At 39.8% G+C, this 16323-nt stretch overlaps 1 protein-coding gene across 1 annotated transcript in view; it reads left to right on the forward strand.

The window, feature by feature from the left end:
• The window catches only part of POLQ (DNA polymerase theta), a 54577-nt gene that overhangs the window by 16194 nt on the left and 22060 nt on the right, over positions 1-16323 (forward strand). Inside the window, exons 9-16 of the mRNA XM_087756434.1 lie at positions 136-348; positions 3587-3729; positions 5171-5375; positions 6281-6423; positions 8756-8949; positions 9262-9386; positions 10905-11148; positions 12484-15644. Of these exons, the coding sequence (XP_087612560.1) occupies positions 136-348; positions 3587-3729; positions 5171-5375; positions 6281-6423; positions 8756-8949; positions 9262-9386; positions 10905-11148; positions 12484-15644 (4428 nt within the window). The remainder of the gene's footprint in view (positions 1-135; positions 349-3586; positions 3730-5170; positions 5376-6280; positions 6424-8755; positions 8950-9261; positions 9387-10904; positions 11149-12483; positions 15645-16323) is intronic.

Consider the following 16323-nt stretch of genomic DNA (forward strand, 5'->3'; position numbering starts at 1 on the left):
CGACTCTAGTTCCTACCACTGAATGGTGAATGTTCATTAAGTTTGTTTGTTCTTCCTCTTGCTTGACAGTAATATTATTAGCTCTTAAATGCAGTCTCACCGTTACCGGGTTTGCTAAAAGTCATGTCTCCTCAGGTCTTACTTTGGATGAACGGGACATCATTGAAGGAGCCTTTCGCCAGGGCTTGATTAGAGTCCTAGCAGCAACCTCCACGCTCTCGTCTGGAGTGAATTTGCCTGCACGCCGAGTAATTATACGAACTCCCATGTTTGGTGGCAAACTGCTGGACGTTCTCACTTACAAGCAGATGGCTGGAAGGGCTGGCAGGAAAGGAGTAGACACAGAGGGTAAGCAGAGGCTTTATTAACATTCTCTAAGAACGGTGTTAACCTGATTAAATCCAGGGCAGTGCTTTGCAATTAGTGACTAATCATGATGAATTCCTTTGGTATTCAGTATGATTAAGTTAATCAAGATGAATTTGTTTGGTATTAATGGAGTAAAAATTGTAATTCCCAGGGGATTCTTTTCACTGCATTAGACTTATTTTGGTATTTACATGTCAGTTACTTCAGGAACCGGCTATTCTCTCCTTTGAATTCTTGTTAGCTTCTAAGGTTCTGTTCATTTGCCTTAATTCTGTGATCCATGGTCAGTTTACTAAAGTGTTTACAGTTTCAGTGAGAAAATTTACAGTAAACTCTCATTGGACAGGCCTAAAATGTAAGAAATGCGTTTAAAGTCTACAACCGTAATTTGACAAACTTCTTCTATTGTCTAAAGGTCTGATTTGGATTTATTAAACTTCCACTAAACTTAACCATAACTTTTATGGGTCTTGAATGCAGTAATGCGACAGAGAGACAGGGAAATATGAACAGAAGTTCATAGATAATACGGTGTCGTCATGCATGCAGTGGCACTGATTGGTGTTCAACAAAATAATCCTGCCTGTTATTTTAATTTGCGACGGAAATTTATCTTCATGGAAGATATTTGGAAAAATTGTATTGTACAAGCATAAACACCGTAGAAAATAAGAAGTTCAACAGAAGCGGGAAGTGCAGTTTGCCCTACTGATGGTTTGATTGGTGCTTGCTGGAACCCTATGTAAGCAGACTGTTCTTACATTTAACTTTCTATTTTTGCCAGAGTAGCATAGCAACAGAGCGTTTTATGACCTATATCTCTGGGAGCTATCCCTATGTGTTAAAGAAAAGGGCAGCTGCATGCTGTATTTTGAAATTTTCCAGACTTTGTCACTTGAGTGTAGCTGGCAGGTGTAAAATTACGTTATTCCTTGAAGTTTCTTTTTTTTTTTTTTTCCCCTTCAAGTTACAATAATTAGTACCCTTTTTTGACAGTTCTGATGTGACTGTGTTTCGCACAGTAAGCAGTTGATTTTATGCTGATGAGCTTCATGAATGTACCATTTTTTTCCACTCCACAGAGTCTTTTGGATGAGAACATTAAGCTACATTACCAGCTGCTACTCTTTCACAGAGTAGGGAGACTGGAGGACAGCAACTTCAGCTGGAAAAAATGCCTTATGTGGATATGAAATTCAGCTGACAGACAGAAGATAAATGCTGTAGGGTTGATTACCTTCCCTTCCCCTCTCACCCAATATCGTAGTGTTGGATTGTCTCAGGTTTTGATTTTTTAAATTTTTTTTCTGATTTGATGGAAGTTTAAAAACATCATTTTAGAAAATGAAATTGGATTATTTTTGCATTCATCAAAACTGTCATGTTCCCAAGGTGAAATAGGTAAAGCTGTTCAATATCGGTGAACAAAATCTAGAAATATAATATGACCTTTTTTGCTTTTAATGGGGTTTTATGCCTAGATAGCCAGAGTCTTCTGGTGTTTGTCTATTCTGATGCTAACCTAGCTTCGCCGCTCATCTGAAATGTTCAAGAAGGGATCTTAGAACAGCTTAGAACAGCTTAATTCCTTTTTTTTTTTTTTTTTTTTACTGTTTGCTAGGTTGCAGTTGCAGTTACTGGCTTTAAGTTCTCAGTGGCATCTTGGGAAAGGGTTTCCTCCAAATCTTGAATGACTGTCAGATAACGTAGAGCCAAGTGGATACCCATCTTCTGTTAGTTTTACCACACTGAAGAGTCAAAGTTTTCAGAGGGAATTGGAACCTTGTAAATTGTAAATGAGTGAACGTTCTTTATTGCTAAAATGAAAATAAGCTTTGCTTTCACAAAGCAATGCTTACAGGCAGTTTATCTTCTGTACTCTCAGCTCTGGCAAAAGTACATGGTCAACAGATGTCAAAAGTTTCACACATCCTATGAGCATGTCTTTCATCCTGTAATTCATTTATGTAATCATGTTTAAACTGTATTTGGTTACTCACCTACACTGCATTTGTGGTATTTATTCTGTTCATTAAATTTAAGTGCAGTTGTGTTTTCATTACTGAATTTGCTAATTACTGTAGCATTACCACAGCTACGTTTTTATCATAACTTAACGTTCCTAGGATCTTACTAAGATACCCACTACCAAAATTACCTCGTGTCCAGACTATGTGCACTTAAATCTTAACAAGTTATCATAAACCTATCGTGATATTTACTGTCCAGCTAATCCAAATCTAATGCTCTCTTCTTAGTCAAAGGCAAGCTTGTCCTACCCATAATTCATTTATCATGTGCCAATTGGCAAAGCTTCTAACTAGCTGGGTCTCCCAGGGACCGAGTTTCTCTGTAATGGCTTTGTTGAAAAAAATCTTTATGTGACCACTGCATTTTCCATGGGTAGTCCGTACTATTATCTCATTAAAGGAATTGACACATTATTTTTATTTTTGTTTCACGGCTCTGGGACTTTTTTTGTCTCCCACAGAATTCAGTAGTTAGGGATTAACTTAACAATGTGTGATAGAGAATTTTAAGGTAAGGTATATTTAGATGTACTTTCAGCGGAAACCATTCAGGATACTTAAGATTTTTTGTGTGTGTGTATATATATATGCTCATATGAAAGTTCAGAGGATGCATAGTTACTTAGATTAATAACTTTGGATTTCTGAATTACTTTGATATCTGTGTTATTTCATTTTGGGAGTGGAAGCTGGTTGACTTAATACAAACTGTCAAAGTGCTGTGCAGCTTTTATGTTTTCATCTTGCTTTTGAGAACTTTTTCAGCAGAAGAAAAATTAATGCCACTGTGTATTATGGTTCCAGTCAATTCCAGAACAAGAAGCGAGAGTGGTTCAGCAGCAAAGCAGATGCACATAAAGGCTGTGGAAGCTCCTTAGCTGCTTTGGCAAGACTCTGACCAGCCTTAATGTAACTTTGAAGTTTGTCCTGCTCTGAGCTTTCAGTTCTTAAGTATTATGCATCTGTGGAGTTCTTACATAGCAATGGATATACAGTGTTCAAGGTTGCAAAGGTTTTTATCTTTTTTTTTTTTTTATTCAGCTTTTAAAAAAATACCTACAGTTTTCCATTCCAATAATATGTCCTTGATGAACTGGATGTAGCTATTACAGTGCTAAGATGCAATACTAAGGTCATTAATGTTTTTCTTTGTTTTTCTTTTTTTTTTTTTTTTCCTTTTCTTGTAGGTGAGAGCATTTTAGTTTGCAAGCCCTCAGAAAGATCAAAAGGAGCTGCTCTGCTTCAGGGATCTCTCAAGCCTGTTTGCAGTTGTTTGCTTGGAAGAGAAGGGGAAGGTGTTGCTTCTAGCATGAAAAGAGCAATACTTGAGGTACAGGACACATGGAGAGGAATTAGAACTGTGCTTGCACACTTGTAATTGTAGGATGGTTTCTTTTGTGACACCATCAGATGTTTTCTGTGCACCTTCTTTTTCTTCTGTTTCCTCTCTTGTCAACCCAAGCAGCTTCAGAAGAAAATTACTTGGGTCTGCCAGCTTGCTTCACTATTCAGCATTTTGTTTGGCATGTTTCAGTCTCTGCCTGCTGCAGATCAGGATGTGAGCACAGTCAAACAAGAGTTACTAAGCTTTGCTTTTGCATTTAGCTATACTTAAACTGCAGGCATAAATAAGTGTAATTCTCAAACTTCATGTGGCCTTACAGTCTTAACTGGGGGATGCTTGTACATTACTGATCCCAGAGGCTTTGTACACTGAATTAGGCCATAATGACATTTGTAGAACCTTGTAGAGTCCCTTATTTCGCCCCTCAACTTATCTACCTCTTTTGTACAGAAATGATTGAAATTTTGTAAATACATTTTTGGTGAACAAACAGGTGTGGTACCCCATTCACTCCCTGTAGCCTGCCCTCCTCTGTAGGGTTCCTACAGGAGTAAAAAGGACCAAAAGGGTGTTATTCCACATAGGTGAGCTTATCTCCTTTTCCAGAGTTGCTTTTGGGCTTGAACTGAGCTTAGTCTTTTTAAATACCGTTCATTTGCTGTACTAGTCCTGCTGTCTTTTGTGAAAACTGCTGTGATACTTAGCACTTGGTTGTGATTCCATAGGTTTTGAATTTTTAGCAGACCAATGGAATTTCTAAACACATTTTTCTACATAAAAGCTATTAAAAGATGGGGATTCCTTTCTGGTAGTGTTGCTTTATAACATGAAAAAAATCCATTGGAACCATGAAAGAAAGTTTTTAGTTAAACACCTTGCTGTCTCAAGGAATACACATGAATGACTCACAAGGAGAAAGCAGTTATGTGAAAAACAAAGCAAAAACAAAATCCAAGGGAAAAAAAGAATCACTCAATCAGGAAAACAATGATGAGGTATAGCATTCACATTTATTAAGAGAAAACTTCAATATGCTGAAGAGCCTTGGGGGAACTACTCCTTCCTGGTTTGCTTTTTGTCTTCAGAAAATTGCAATTTGTGTTCTAACCTTTTAAAAGTATTTCACAATGTTGGCTAAGCAAAATGCCTAGGTCTAGTCTCAAATCTAAATTGCTACTATGTGTATGTCCACTATCAAAATAAGATTTTATAATTCATTCTTTCCCATAGCTTAGTCCTCTTCTACCTAAGGTGTCTAACTTCTTGCCAAGAAAAGGCCTTAAAAGCTGGCAGTTGCTTTGCCTCATGTTCCCCTCTCGTACTGGTTCTTTAAAACCATCTGACGGATGAGTCTTTTTGATTCTCTGATCTGATGTTCCATCCTACTGCTTCTCTGGCAATATGAACAAGTAGTTTTCTTCAACAGATCATAGTGGGGGGAGTGGCCAACACTCCAGAGGACGTGCAGACCTATGCTTCTTGCACTCTTCTTGCATCCAGCTTGAAAGAAAGCAAGTGGGGAAATGAGAAAGCAGAAGACAAAGTGCAGACTGGACCTATCGAGGCTTGTGTGGCATGGCTGCTGGAAAATGAATTCATTCAGATTCTGGACTCCGGTGATGATGCGAAAGGTAACATTGGTGTTCTTCCCAGTGACTGCAGTTAGCAGTTTTGGATCGGTAAATCTTCTGCAGCTGGGTAGATGTTCAATGTAACTTTATAATGAGGACTTCTGTGCATTTTTGCTTTTATTTTAAAGAATCATGTGTATCAAGAATTTTTTAGCTTTCTGGAGGATGTCTTTATACCTGCTTTAACATTTTTTGCATGCACATGTTCTTCTTTGAAGGCCTCTCTCTGCACGTCACCTCTAAGACTGATGCATCCTAGTCTACAAATTCCCAAAGTATCTTTAAACAAGGCTTACTTTTACTACAGGATTTGTCCACATTAACTGCAGACTATGATTTTTGTGTTTCTGAAGAAGAACCTGTACATTCTAAAAGAGTGCAAGTCTCTTCTGGAACTGCTTGGTGTACATGGATGCACTTTTTCCTGATTTTTGGCTATTTTCTTAAAATGACTAAGGATGAGACTCTTACAGTAATAGTAAGAACCCCCATTACAGGTTAATTTGTATCTCTTTTTAATAAAAGATGATAGGTGATATTTAGTGTTCCTAAGAAAGAAATAGGCAAAATGATTACTCCTGGGCAGGGTGGCAGATGGGATTCCAGTGGTTTTTGTTCAAATAGCTATCACAACTGTTAGTCCTCATAGTTAGAGGGATCCAAACTTGTGATCTGACCTCTGAAAAAGTCTAGTTTAGACTTAGGCAGGTCTAAACCTTTTATTGTTTCCATTTTCCTGTCTTCAGAATGGAGAAATATGCTATTTCTTCTTGAAAAAGCAGTTGGGAAAAGTTAGTAGAATTGATATCTATAAAATACATTGCAACCTGAAAATGAGTTATAAACTTGCATTTAAATGTTTCTCTATGTGTTTTTGTTTTTTGTTTTTTTGTTTTTTTAAACAGCAAAGGTTTATCATCCAACACATCTTGGCTCAGCTACTCTTTCCTCTTCTCTTTCACCAACTGAAGCCATGGAAATCTTTGCTGACTTGCAGCGAGCTATGAAAAGCTTTGTTCTGGAGAATGATCTGCATATTGTCTATTTGGTAGGTTCCTCATTCTGTGTTTTGTATTTTGTACTGCCAAAACTAAGTAAAGGAGAGAAAGCACAGTGCAGAGCTCTTGAGGGCTCCATGAATGTAGAGGGGTTTTTTTGTGCTTTGCTTAGCTCATCCTTCATGAAGAAAAGTTTCTAAATTGAATGTTCTTCAGAACTAGTCTGTTCCCATAGTGTCTATTATGTAGGCAGGTACTGCTTGTCCACTTAAGCCCATTTTTGTAACTCCTGACTTCGAAAGATTTGAGGACTTTTTAAGTTTTGTGTGTAGGATAATGGTAATTTTTCTGAGACTCTTGAAGTTGATGAAAAAAATTGGTTTTGTTGTGTGTTTGAGATCAGCAGGCTGCATCTCAGATTACTTTTGGAGCCTCAGAAAACTTCTGAGGTTTTAGCATCCATTTTGCCTACAAAAAAAGCCTCAGAGAACTACACTGCTTTCTTCCTATGGGTAGGCCTTTCTTCAGTCCAGTACAGTGAAATTCATCTCGGATTTAGTTTACTTGCCTGGTGATGCTGCCAGGGCTAAAGGAAAGAGCATGTTAAGTCTTTTGAGGGGAAAGTGTCCCGAAGTTTGTCAAGATTTATGTGTATGTACACGTAAAAAGTATATTTAAAGACCTTTGGAGAGGAAGCCATGAACCTGTGAAGATAGTGAGGAAACAAGACGGAGTTTCAGTGAACATCTTAGGATTCACAGCTGCCAGAGGCCCATCATGCAATCATCATTTGAAATTTGACAGTCATCTTTAGCATCCTTAAGTATATTCTCTTTACTAGGCTGATACATCAAAGGCAAAATTTGGGCATTATGCCTGAAAAAAGAAGTTCACTCCAAGGAGAATATGCTTGCGGTTACAGGAGTTGTTGAGCTAGGGGACAGGTGGTGGTAAGAGACTGAGGGTGCCTGTCTCTGCTTGCTGTGTTCATTAACCTAGTTATTGGCTGATACTGATAGATTTTTTTTGGATCTATTAGTGTCCCATATGTACCCATATCTCTGCTTTAGAGGACCACATTATATTTTGTTCTATTTCTGCTAGGCAAAGTGGACTGTTTTGTGTCATGCACCAGTGAATTTTTTTCCATGTTTGCATCTCCAAAACAGAAAGAAAAGGATGAATTTTGTTCACATTCTGGGGTAGAGACAGTGATGGCAATATATTTTTTTTTACCCTGTACTTTTGAATTGCAGCAGTTTTTCTAATGTTATTTTAAATAAAATACACGGTTGAACAAAATGTTCTTGAGATTCTCTTCTACTAACCTAGCCTAAAACACTTTCTTGCAAGTCTGTTCATTTTCAAGGCCGAAGGTTTCTTTAGTTTTGGTAGCTTTTTTTTTTTTTTTAAATAATTGTTCTCCATGTGTTCCTTATGGGCTACAGGGAAATTGTCTGCTATCATGCTTTTTAATTCTCTTAGGCTTGACTCTTTTACTTGTACAAATATGAGACTGAATTCCAAGACCTTGTATTTTAGGAAAGTTGATTAAAACAAATAAGTATTTGCTAGGCTAGGAAAAGCGTTTCCTTTAAAGGAAAAAAAAGGCAACAAAAACCCAACAAACAACAAAAGACAATCTCCCACCTTAATAACTCTTGTTCTTCTCAGCAGATGAAGGGGACATGGATGATTTACAACTATGCAGGCATCTGGTATTCTGTGTTATGTTAAATGCTCCCCAACAACTGTTAGTTATTTCAAAATAATTAGTCTTGTACATCAATACGGATATGAAGACATTTTGTCTCATACTGGAACTGATTCTGAACAGAATTGTTTTTTTGTCTAAAGGTGTGTGAATGCTCAGGATGGCTTTTTCGTTAGTGTTAATAAAAGCTGAGATTTCTTGTACTCTAGGTAAATGAGAGCTTCAGCGAGTTCTGGCAAAATCTATGTTCCATCCTGCTTTATCAGATGCTGTGGCAGTGGTTAGTGTGGTTGCTAGTTGTTTTAAGAGGCTGATAGATATCTGTCAGTTTTGTTAAAAAAAGAATAAAGTTTTGTTTTGTTAAAGGAGAATGAAGATGCAGCTTAAAAATCTTCTAGTGGCTTGGATTTAGGGAGCAATCTGACAAAGATTCCAAATTGTTTAATCATTAGACTACCCATATGAGTCAGATCTCATCAGTACAAATATTAAAAAAACTAGGTTAGAAGAGCTTTTACTTTCTTCAGGGTACATGGTTATGACTCAGTGCCTCAGAGCAGTGCGTAGGATGCTCTAACCACATTCCCTAGGCTGTATTTTTGTTTACCCAGAGCTCTGTTCTGTTTGTTTCTCTGAAATAGTTTTTTGCATTCTCTTATTTTCTTTAGGTCACCCCACTGTATGAGGAGTGGACCACAATTGATTGGTATCAGTTTTTCTGCTTATGGGAGAAGCTGCCCGCCTCAATGAAACGTGTGGCTGAGCTGGTGGGGATTGAAGAAGGCTTTCTGGCTCGCTCTGTAAAGGGCAAAATCATAGCTAAAACAGAGAAACAGCATAGACAAATGGCCATCCACAAAAGGTAGCCACAAATGGGCGTGAATATGCAAAGACTAGAGACTATAACATGTGGAGGGGACAGACTCTGTGTCTGTTTTCAGGAACTGGCTCTCTTGCTGAGTGAGCAGATAGCTCAGAGAACCTGGACCTGGTCTGCTCTGGACTGAGAACTCTGCTGGCACAAGGTGTTTGTGCTGATATTTTTGGAAGCCATCTTCCATATTTCATTTGTGTGCTATGCTATAGTACTCTCTCTGTCCTATGCTGTCACAGTGCCATGTACACTAATGTGCCCTGGATGACGATTTTATTTCCATGTGTACTTTTTCTACAGGTTTTTCACCAGTCTTGCCCTTGTGGATTTAATCAGTGAGGTTCCCTTAATGGATATGACTAAGAAATATGGCTGTAGTCGTGGCCAGCTTCAATCCTTGCAGCAGTCTGCTGCCACCTATGCAGGTGAGTTGTCTGGGCAAAAACCCCCAGGAGTCTTAGGCTAGTCTGTTTTCTTTCCTTCCAGATATGCGGATAAGATAGCCACAGTGTGGTAGTAACAACAATCGGTCTTGTAAAACCACTTCCAGCTTTATAGCTTAATCTGTGGTTGCCCTTGCTTTGAGATGGAACCACAGAGTGTGCTGTGGGAAGGGGGGGCCAGCTGAGTGGAATCAAGCAGTGATGTAGCATGCTGAGGTCTGTGGAAATCAGCTGTGTACTGTGCAGGAATATAGTTTGTTCAATACTAAGTATGGAAATTAAGTACAAGTCCATTCTGAAGCCTTGCTCTAGCAGGAAAGTGTGCCTTTCAGCAAGGGTAAAGTTTGGGGTCTCTAAGACTTAGCATGGCTTTCTCCTGGTTGCAAAGTTAATTGGCCAGAAAGTATAAGTTCATAGTTTTCAAAACAGAGTGAGTAGTTTTTGGGTCATTTATCATCCAATAACAAGAGGTCAGATAACTGTCACCTTTAACTTAACTTCCTTAAGAGGGCTCTGTAGGAGTAGAAGTAACAGCCCACCGTGTGACTGCGATTTTTTTTTTCCTATTGCCTAAGTCCTCCATTACTGCATAAGTGGGTCTTCAATTTTTAAGACAGTTTTAGCTCAACTTGCGAAACCCTATGTGTGGGTTGCAGCATGAGTCAAAGCCCCAAAATGAAAAGGTCACGCCAACTGATGCAGAGTAGTTTAAATTAATTCTGGTAGTATATATAACTTTTTGTTGTAGCAGTTTCATAATTCTCTATTCCCAGTGTTAATCATTTTTCAGCAATTAGGTAGATTAGTGCAGGAAAAAAAAGTAATTTGGGACGTAAAATGAGCTGTTGACATGACATATAGTTAAGAGATATGATAAATGTTGTATTCTATAATCACTATAAAAATAGTGAAGGATGCCATGTCTTTCAGTTATTTTCATATTCTGTAGATGCAATGTGTGAGTAATGAACTGTCTTTTCTCTGCCCTTTTCCTCCTCCCGTGTGCTGGGGACTGCAGTTTTAGCCTTTATCACAGGCTTTGCTACCTCCTATGGTACTCTCGGTAACTGAAATTCTGCAGGCCAAGTTCTGATCTTATGGACATCAGTACTGGCTTTCCTCAAAGATCTGTGACTTCTCTAAGTGCCTCTCAGCACTATTTTTCCTGTCTTCTTCGGTGTGTTTATTTCATAGGAATCCTGTTACATGGAAACATAGAGGATATGCATGTGCTTCACACTTTCAAGATTAGCATCTTCGGAAAAGCAGTTGTCATTCAGAATTTCTACCTCACTGATAAACTAGTTAATTTTAGATTAAGTTGAGTTCTGTGAGACCAGCTCCTAATCATAGTTATAATAAACATGAGTCAGTTTCTGTAAGTAATGGGAAGGTGAGAAATGTAAAGTGAATGCCTATTCAGATGAGGGGGGAAAAATGGATCCAGCTTAGTAGAACTGGAGCTGGAGTTAAGACATTGATGTAACTTCTGTGTTCCAGGAATGGTAACCGTTTTCTGTAAGCGACTGGGCTGGCACAACATGGAGCTGTTGCTCTCTCAGTTCCAGAGCCGCCTCACTTTTGGGGTTCATAGGGAGCTTTGTGACCTGGTACGAGTGTCCCTGCTGAATGCACAGCGTGCTAGGATGCTGTACAACGCTGGCTTCGTCACAGTGGCTGATCTTGCTAAAGCCAGTCCTGAGGATGTGGCAGCTGCTCTGAAGAATTCAGTACCATTCAAAAGGTGAGAAATCAGTAAGTCCAGAAGTCAAGTAAAGGAGTTTGTTTGTAAGGTGAAGGATTACAGGATGAAACCTGTGATTAAATATGGCAACCTTTTGGGACTTGGTGCCAAACGTTATTTAGAAATCAGTTGTAGGTCTCTGTGACTGATCACAGTCATTCCATGATTACTTTGAAATTAATAGAAACATCTTTTATTTGCAGCACAAGTTTGTGAGACCTAAATTTTCTTCTTGTTCCTCTTTTCAATGCACTGTTTAGTCCTGGGTGAATTGTTAATGCTTTCTGGTGACCTTCTGCTGCCTCTAAAAGGCAGCTCCACCATATGATCAAATGAGTTGATGATTTATTACTGTATATCATTTGAGATTCTCTTGTGATTTTCATGTTAGTGCAATGACAAGCTTCCTTGATCAAGTACCTGTTGGACTGTGCCATGGCGCCTGTCTGGTTCATGCTCCTGAAGTTTCCTTTCTTTGGAAAACAGTGCATGGAGGAGGATTGATTCAGACCTGGGTCTTGCCCTAGTAGGGAGTTGGGACTCATCTGGGGGACATGTTTGGACACAGAAACCTGGGAATGCTGCTGGGGTATGCAGCCAGTCATATCTTTCATTGACATCAATTCACATATAGAAAAATGAAATGGTTATTTCCTATTACGTGCATTGTATTTTGGATATAGTGCTTCTGTGAAGCTCGGAAGCTGTGAAGCTAATTGAAATGGGAGCAGAGCAGAATAGTGCCAGCTCCTTGTGTTGTTTGTTATTTTCTGCATGAATGTTTACATCTTGAATACTCTGTTCAGTTTTGGGCCCCTCACTGCAAGAAGGACATTGAGATCCTGGAGCGTGTCAAAAGAAGGGCAACGAAGCTGGTGAAGGGTCTGGAGCACAAGTCTTACAAGGAGCGGCTGAGGGAGCTGGGGTTGTTTAGCCTGGAGAAGAGGAGGCTGAGGGGAGACCTTATTGCTCTCTACAACTGCCCAAAAGGAGGTTGTAGCGAGGTGGGGGTCAGTCTCTTCTCCCTAGTAACAACTGATAGGACGAGAGGAAACGGCCTCAAGTTGTGCCAGGGGAGGTTTAGATTGGATACTAGGAAAAATTTCTTCACCAAAAGGGTTGTCAGGCATTGGAACAGGCTGCCCAGGGACGTGGTTCAGTCCCCATCCCTGGAGGTATTTAAAAGACGTGCAGATGTGGTGCTTGAGGACATGGTTTAGTGGTGGACTTGGCAGTGCTGGGTTAATGGTTGGACTCAATGATCTTAAGGGTCTTTTCCAACATAAACAATTCTATGATTGTATGATTCTTATCTGTCTGTTACCTTTCTCACAGTGTTCGTAGAGCTGTGGATGAAGATGAAGAATCAGCAGAGGAGCGTCGGACTGTGCGCAGCCTCTGGATGGCTGGAATGAAAGGCTTAACCGAAAGAGGAGCAGCTTCCCTCATTGTGGAGGAAGCCAGGGGACTTCTCCAGCAGGATTTGGCACTGATGGGAGTGCAGTGGAACCCAGAGTCCTTTCTCGAGTCTGATACGTCCTCTATGATCAGCAGTGAGTCAGAACTGGAAGACAGACTGCGTAGATCAAATAGAGAGCAGTCTTCTGAGCCTTCTAGGGTGTTAAACAAAAAAGGGTGCAGAGTTCAACATCATAATGGCCTTGGCTCTCACACTGGAAACTTATCAAATATTAAAAAGGGTTATAAAAGGCAACTAAGCGGTAGTACAGAAAACTCCAGATTTGAGTGTGAAGTCCCAGGCAGGACACAGGCTCGAGCAGAGGAAGGCAATGATGATATTGTGTACAGTGCTAGAAAGCGGCCAAATATGTGCAGAGATAATGAAAACATAGAAGGAATTTCTCTGGTCAAAACCAAGACTGATTCCAGGAGAGCAATTCCAGAACTCCCTACTGAACAAGGAAAAACACCAACATTGAGAACAAAGTCTTCAGCCTCTAGATTGATAAAAAGTATGGACATGCATTTAAACCGGACTAGGAACAAAAATGCTGCTTCAAAACTGGAGAGGTCACTTCTTGAAGATTCAAGTATGCTTAGCAGAGACATACAAAAGCCACCTGCTTTCCACCACACCATCTCTAAAGATATTTTTTTTTCAGACCAAAATAATAAGGAATTTATGGAAACAGGGTCTGTAACTCGTAAAGACTCAAATACTGTACAGATAGGGGAAATTAATCTTGGGAGGAAGGATAAGATGGAAGGATTATTTACAGAGCCTACCACCACTAATGAAGGCATGCCTAAGGGGAGAGCATGTTTTCAGGCACCTGTTATGTTGCAGGGTACTCCACACATCAATGTGGAAACACATGATAATGTAGAAAGTCTAGTAATACCTGCTAGTGCTAGGACACAGAGAAATGAAAATACTGATGATAAGCAGAATAAAATTAACAAAATGCAAACAGATGCTAGCTGTGCTGAGGTGATGATTGGTAAGCAGCAGATGGCTTTAGACACAGATCACTGTAACGTAACTGCTACAAGTGGACATGTCCATGGTGGCAGCAGGATACAGAAGCCTGTGCGTTTTTGTCCTGGTGAGGATAAATCCTACCATATTAAGATTCAGAATGGTGGCAAAAGTGGGAGCGAAAAGCCCAATGGAATATTGTTACAAGCTGGAGCACTGCAGAAAGCCAACAGTCATCCTAAGAATTTTCTGAAAGACTCTCTAGTAAAATCCAGAGGTATTTGCAATGCAGATGATGTTCAGAACGGTCCATCCTCTGATCTGTTTTCTGACTCTGGAGACTTTGAAGACAGCTTCCAGTTGGATACTCAAACCGAGATGATGATAAAACAGGAGGGAGCAGGTGGAATCACAGGACAGCAGGGAATACAAGGTTCAGGGCTGGCAGCAATACCACGTCAGGAAATCTCCAAGAAACTAAGCACTTCATGGACTGAGAATGCTACTGATGAAAGACTGGCTGCAACAGTTAGGAAACTGGGCTTATCGAGTCTTATCACAACAAGTAACATCACAAAAAACACAGCTCAGCACTGCAGTAATAAAGTTTTGGAGTCTGGAGGCATTAATTTACAGCCCATAGTGAAGGAAATGGAATCTGCACCTTGCCTTAAAGAAAGCGATTTCTCTGTGACCGACTCCCAGCTACACAGTTTTCTACAAGATTACCAGACCCAAAATTCAGTGAAAGGGGAGAGTGTGTCTAAAGACCGTAATAAAACAATCTCCCCTTTTGGTAGGGAGCACATTGTACAAGTAGAATGCCATCCTGTCCCCGAAACAAGCCTGAATATGAGCGATAGCTTGCTGTTTGATGATAGCTTCAGTAATGTCAGCGACCTTTCAGCTGTTCACATCACAGAAGCTGACAGAAAGGAGCCTGTGGAGAAGCAAGAGGCTTTGCTTCCTCCAGATGGTCTTTTGCAGAACCTAAGACCTGTTCAGAATAAATTTGATGTCAGTGGCAATCAGAAAGAGCATGAGGCTCCTGTGCAGCGTAAAGATGTGTCTCTAGCATTCTCTGACCTAATAGCTGAAGTTTTAGATCATGCAAATTCCCCATCTTTCCTGGAAGATCTTCCTTCTACATTTCATGGTCAGCCAGGATTAAGAAACCCAGTGATTTGTAACAATGACTTCAGACCAAAGGAATTAGTAGGAGATCGAGGTGAAAAGCTCCAGAGAAGCCAGCAAGCTTTAGACAAGAAAACCCATCCAGTGGTGTGGACTGAACACTCATTCGAATTAAGCCCAGGATTGCAGGATGTATTAGACAAATGGCCGAGTCCTTCAGGCATTGAACCAGTTTCAATAGGCTCCTGTTTGAAAGGAAAGTTAGTTGCTCCTATTGTTAATCAAGAGCCAGATCCAGTTTTTGAATCTGACTGTTGTCAGCCAGAGCCTTTGCCCACTTTCCAGGATTTAAAAAGCTCTTTCAAAGTTAAAGAAAACAAAACAGAAAACTTGGATCTTCAGAAAACAGATTGCATGACACTTCCACTCAAGGGAAGCGACAGAACATCCTGTCCTCCACCAGACAGTAATAATGGGTTTATTCCTCCAACACCCCCCAAAGAGCTTTTTCCGAAGAGTTCTATTTCTCTTTCTGTGAAATCTGCAAGGAAGAGACAAGTCGCCTGCGTGAATGAAAGGCAGGTGATTCAGTTACAGCAGAATAGTGAGGGCAATGCAAAGCAGCAGGTAGAAACACTCCAGGTCAGTCTTGGGAGTATAGACCCAATTGAGACTGATGAGATAAAAGATGATTCCGCTATAGACCAAGGCTTTTCACTGCAGCTATCTCAGGATGTTTTTCCGCTCATTCCCTTAAGCGCTGAAAGTTTCACTATTATTGATGTAGCAAGCGACAAGGCACTTTTCCAGACTTTTGTTGCAGAATGGAAGGAGAAAAGCAGATTCTCCATCTCAGTGGCATGCGAAAGAACAAAATGTCTTTTGTCTCCCAAATCAACGATTGGTGGCAAATTCAAAAAAGGTCAGTTCCATGTTCCAGCACGTTATTTTGTGAACAGCAGGGTGGCGTCTTCAGCTTAAAGCAGTAGTGGAGAAGGAAAGGGTTTGCAAAAAAGGAGGAAAATTACTGATACTAATTGAGTATTGTCAGTCTCAGTAAAGCAAAGGAGCTGAGTGCTAGTAGAGGATGGAGAATCGGTGTCAAGCATCTCATTGGTAGGTCTTTGGTGATAGTAATGAAGTGTTAGCAGCTTGTTTGTATGTGAGAGCATCGAAATATTCTTAATGTTTCATTGTGTATCTAATTTTGAAATGGATCTGTGTTGTGCAGTCCCTTTATCATGTGTATCTTTCCGTGTCATTAACAAGTTTCAGTATATTTTAAAATGAGTAATATATTTAACAGTTAACTGTACAGATTGTTCAGAGTCTCCACTGAGCAGAGTTACTTGCGGGATTGCCTCTGAACCGAGGTTAAATATTTTCGAGTTTGCATAAACTTGGTTCAATATATGCATGTGTGAAATTCAGATCAGTCTCTGGATTGTTGCAATATTGCTTCATTTTTTTCCACAGAAGTATTCCTATGCTGCAGTTTGCTGCTGCTGCTGTACAAACATTCTTCCTTTAAAATAACCAGATTAAGCAGAGTTAGATTCTTTGCTGTCATATTGCCATAACAACAACAACAAAATTTCCTA

This window comes from Nipponia nippon, unplaced genomic scaffold (genome assembly GCF_047370975.1).
Source record: "Nipponia nippon isolate SJK-2023a ecotype South Korea unplaced genomic scaffold, ASM4737097v1 scaffold_2, whole genome shotgun sequence".
NCBI lineage: Eukaryota > Metazoa > Chordata > Aves > Pelecaniformes > Threskiornithidae > Nipponia > Nipponia nippon.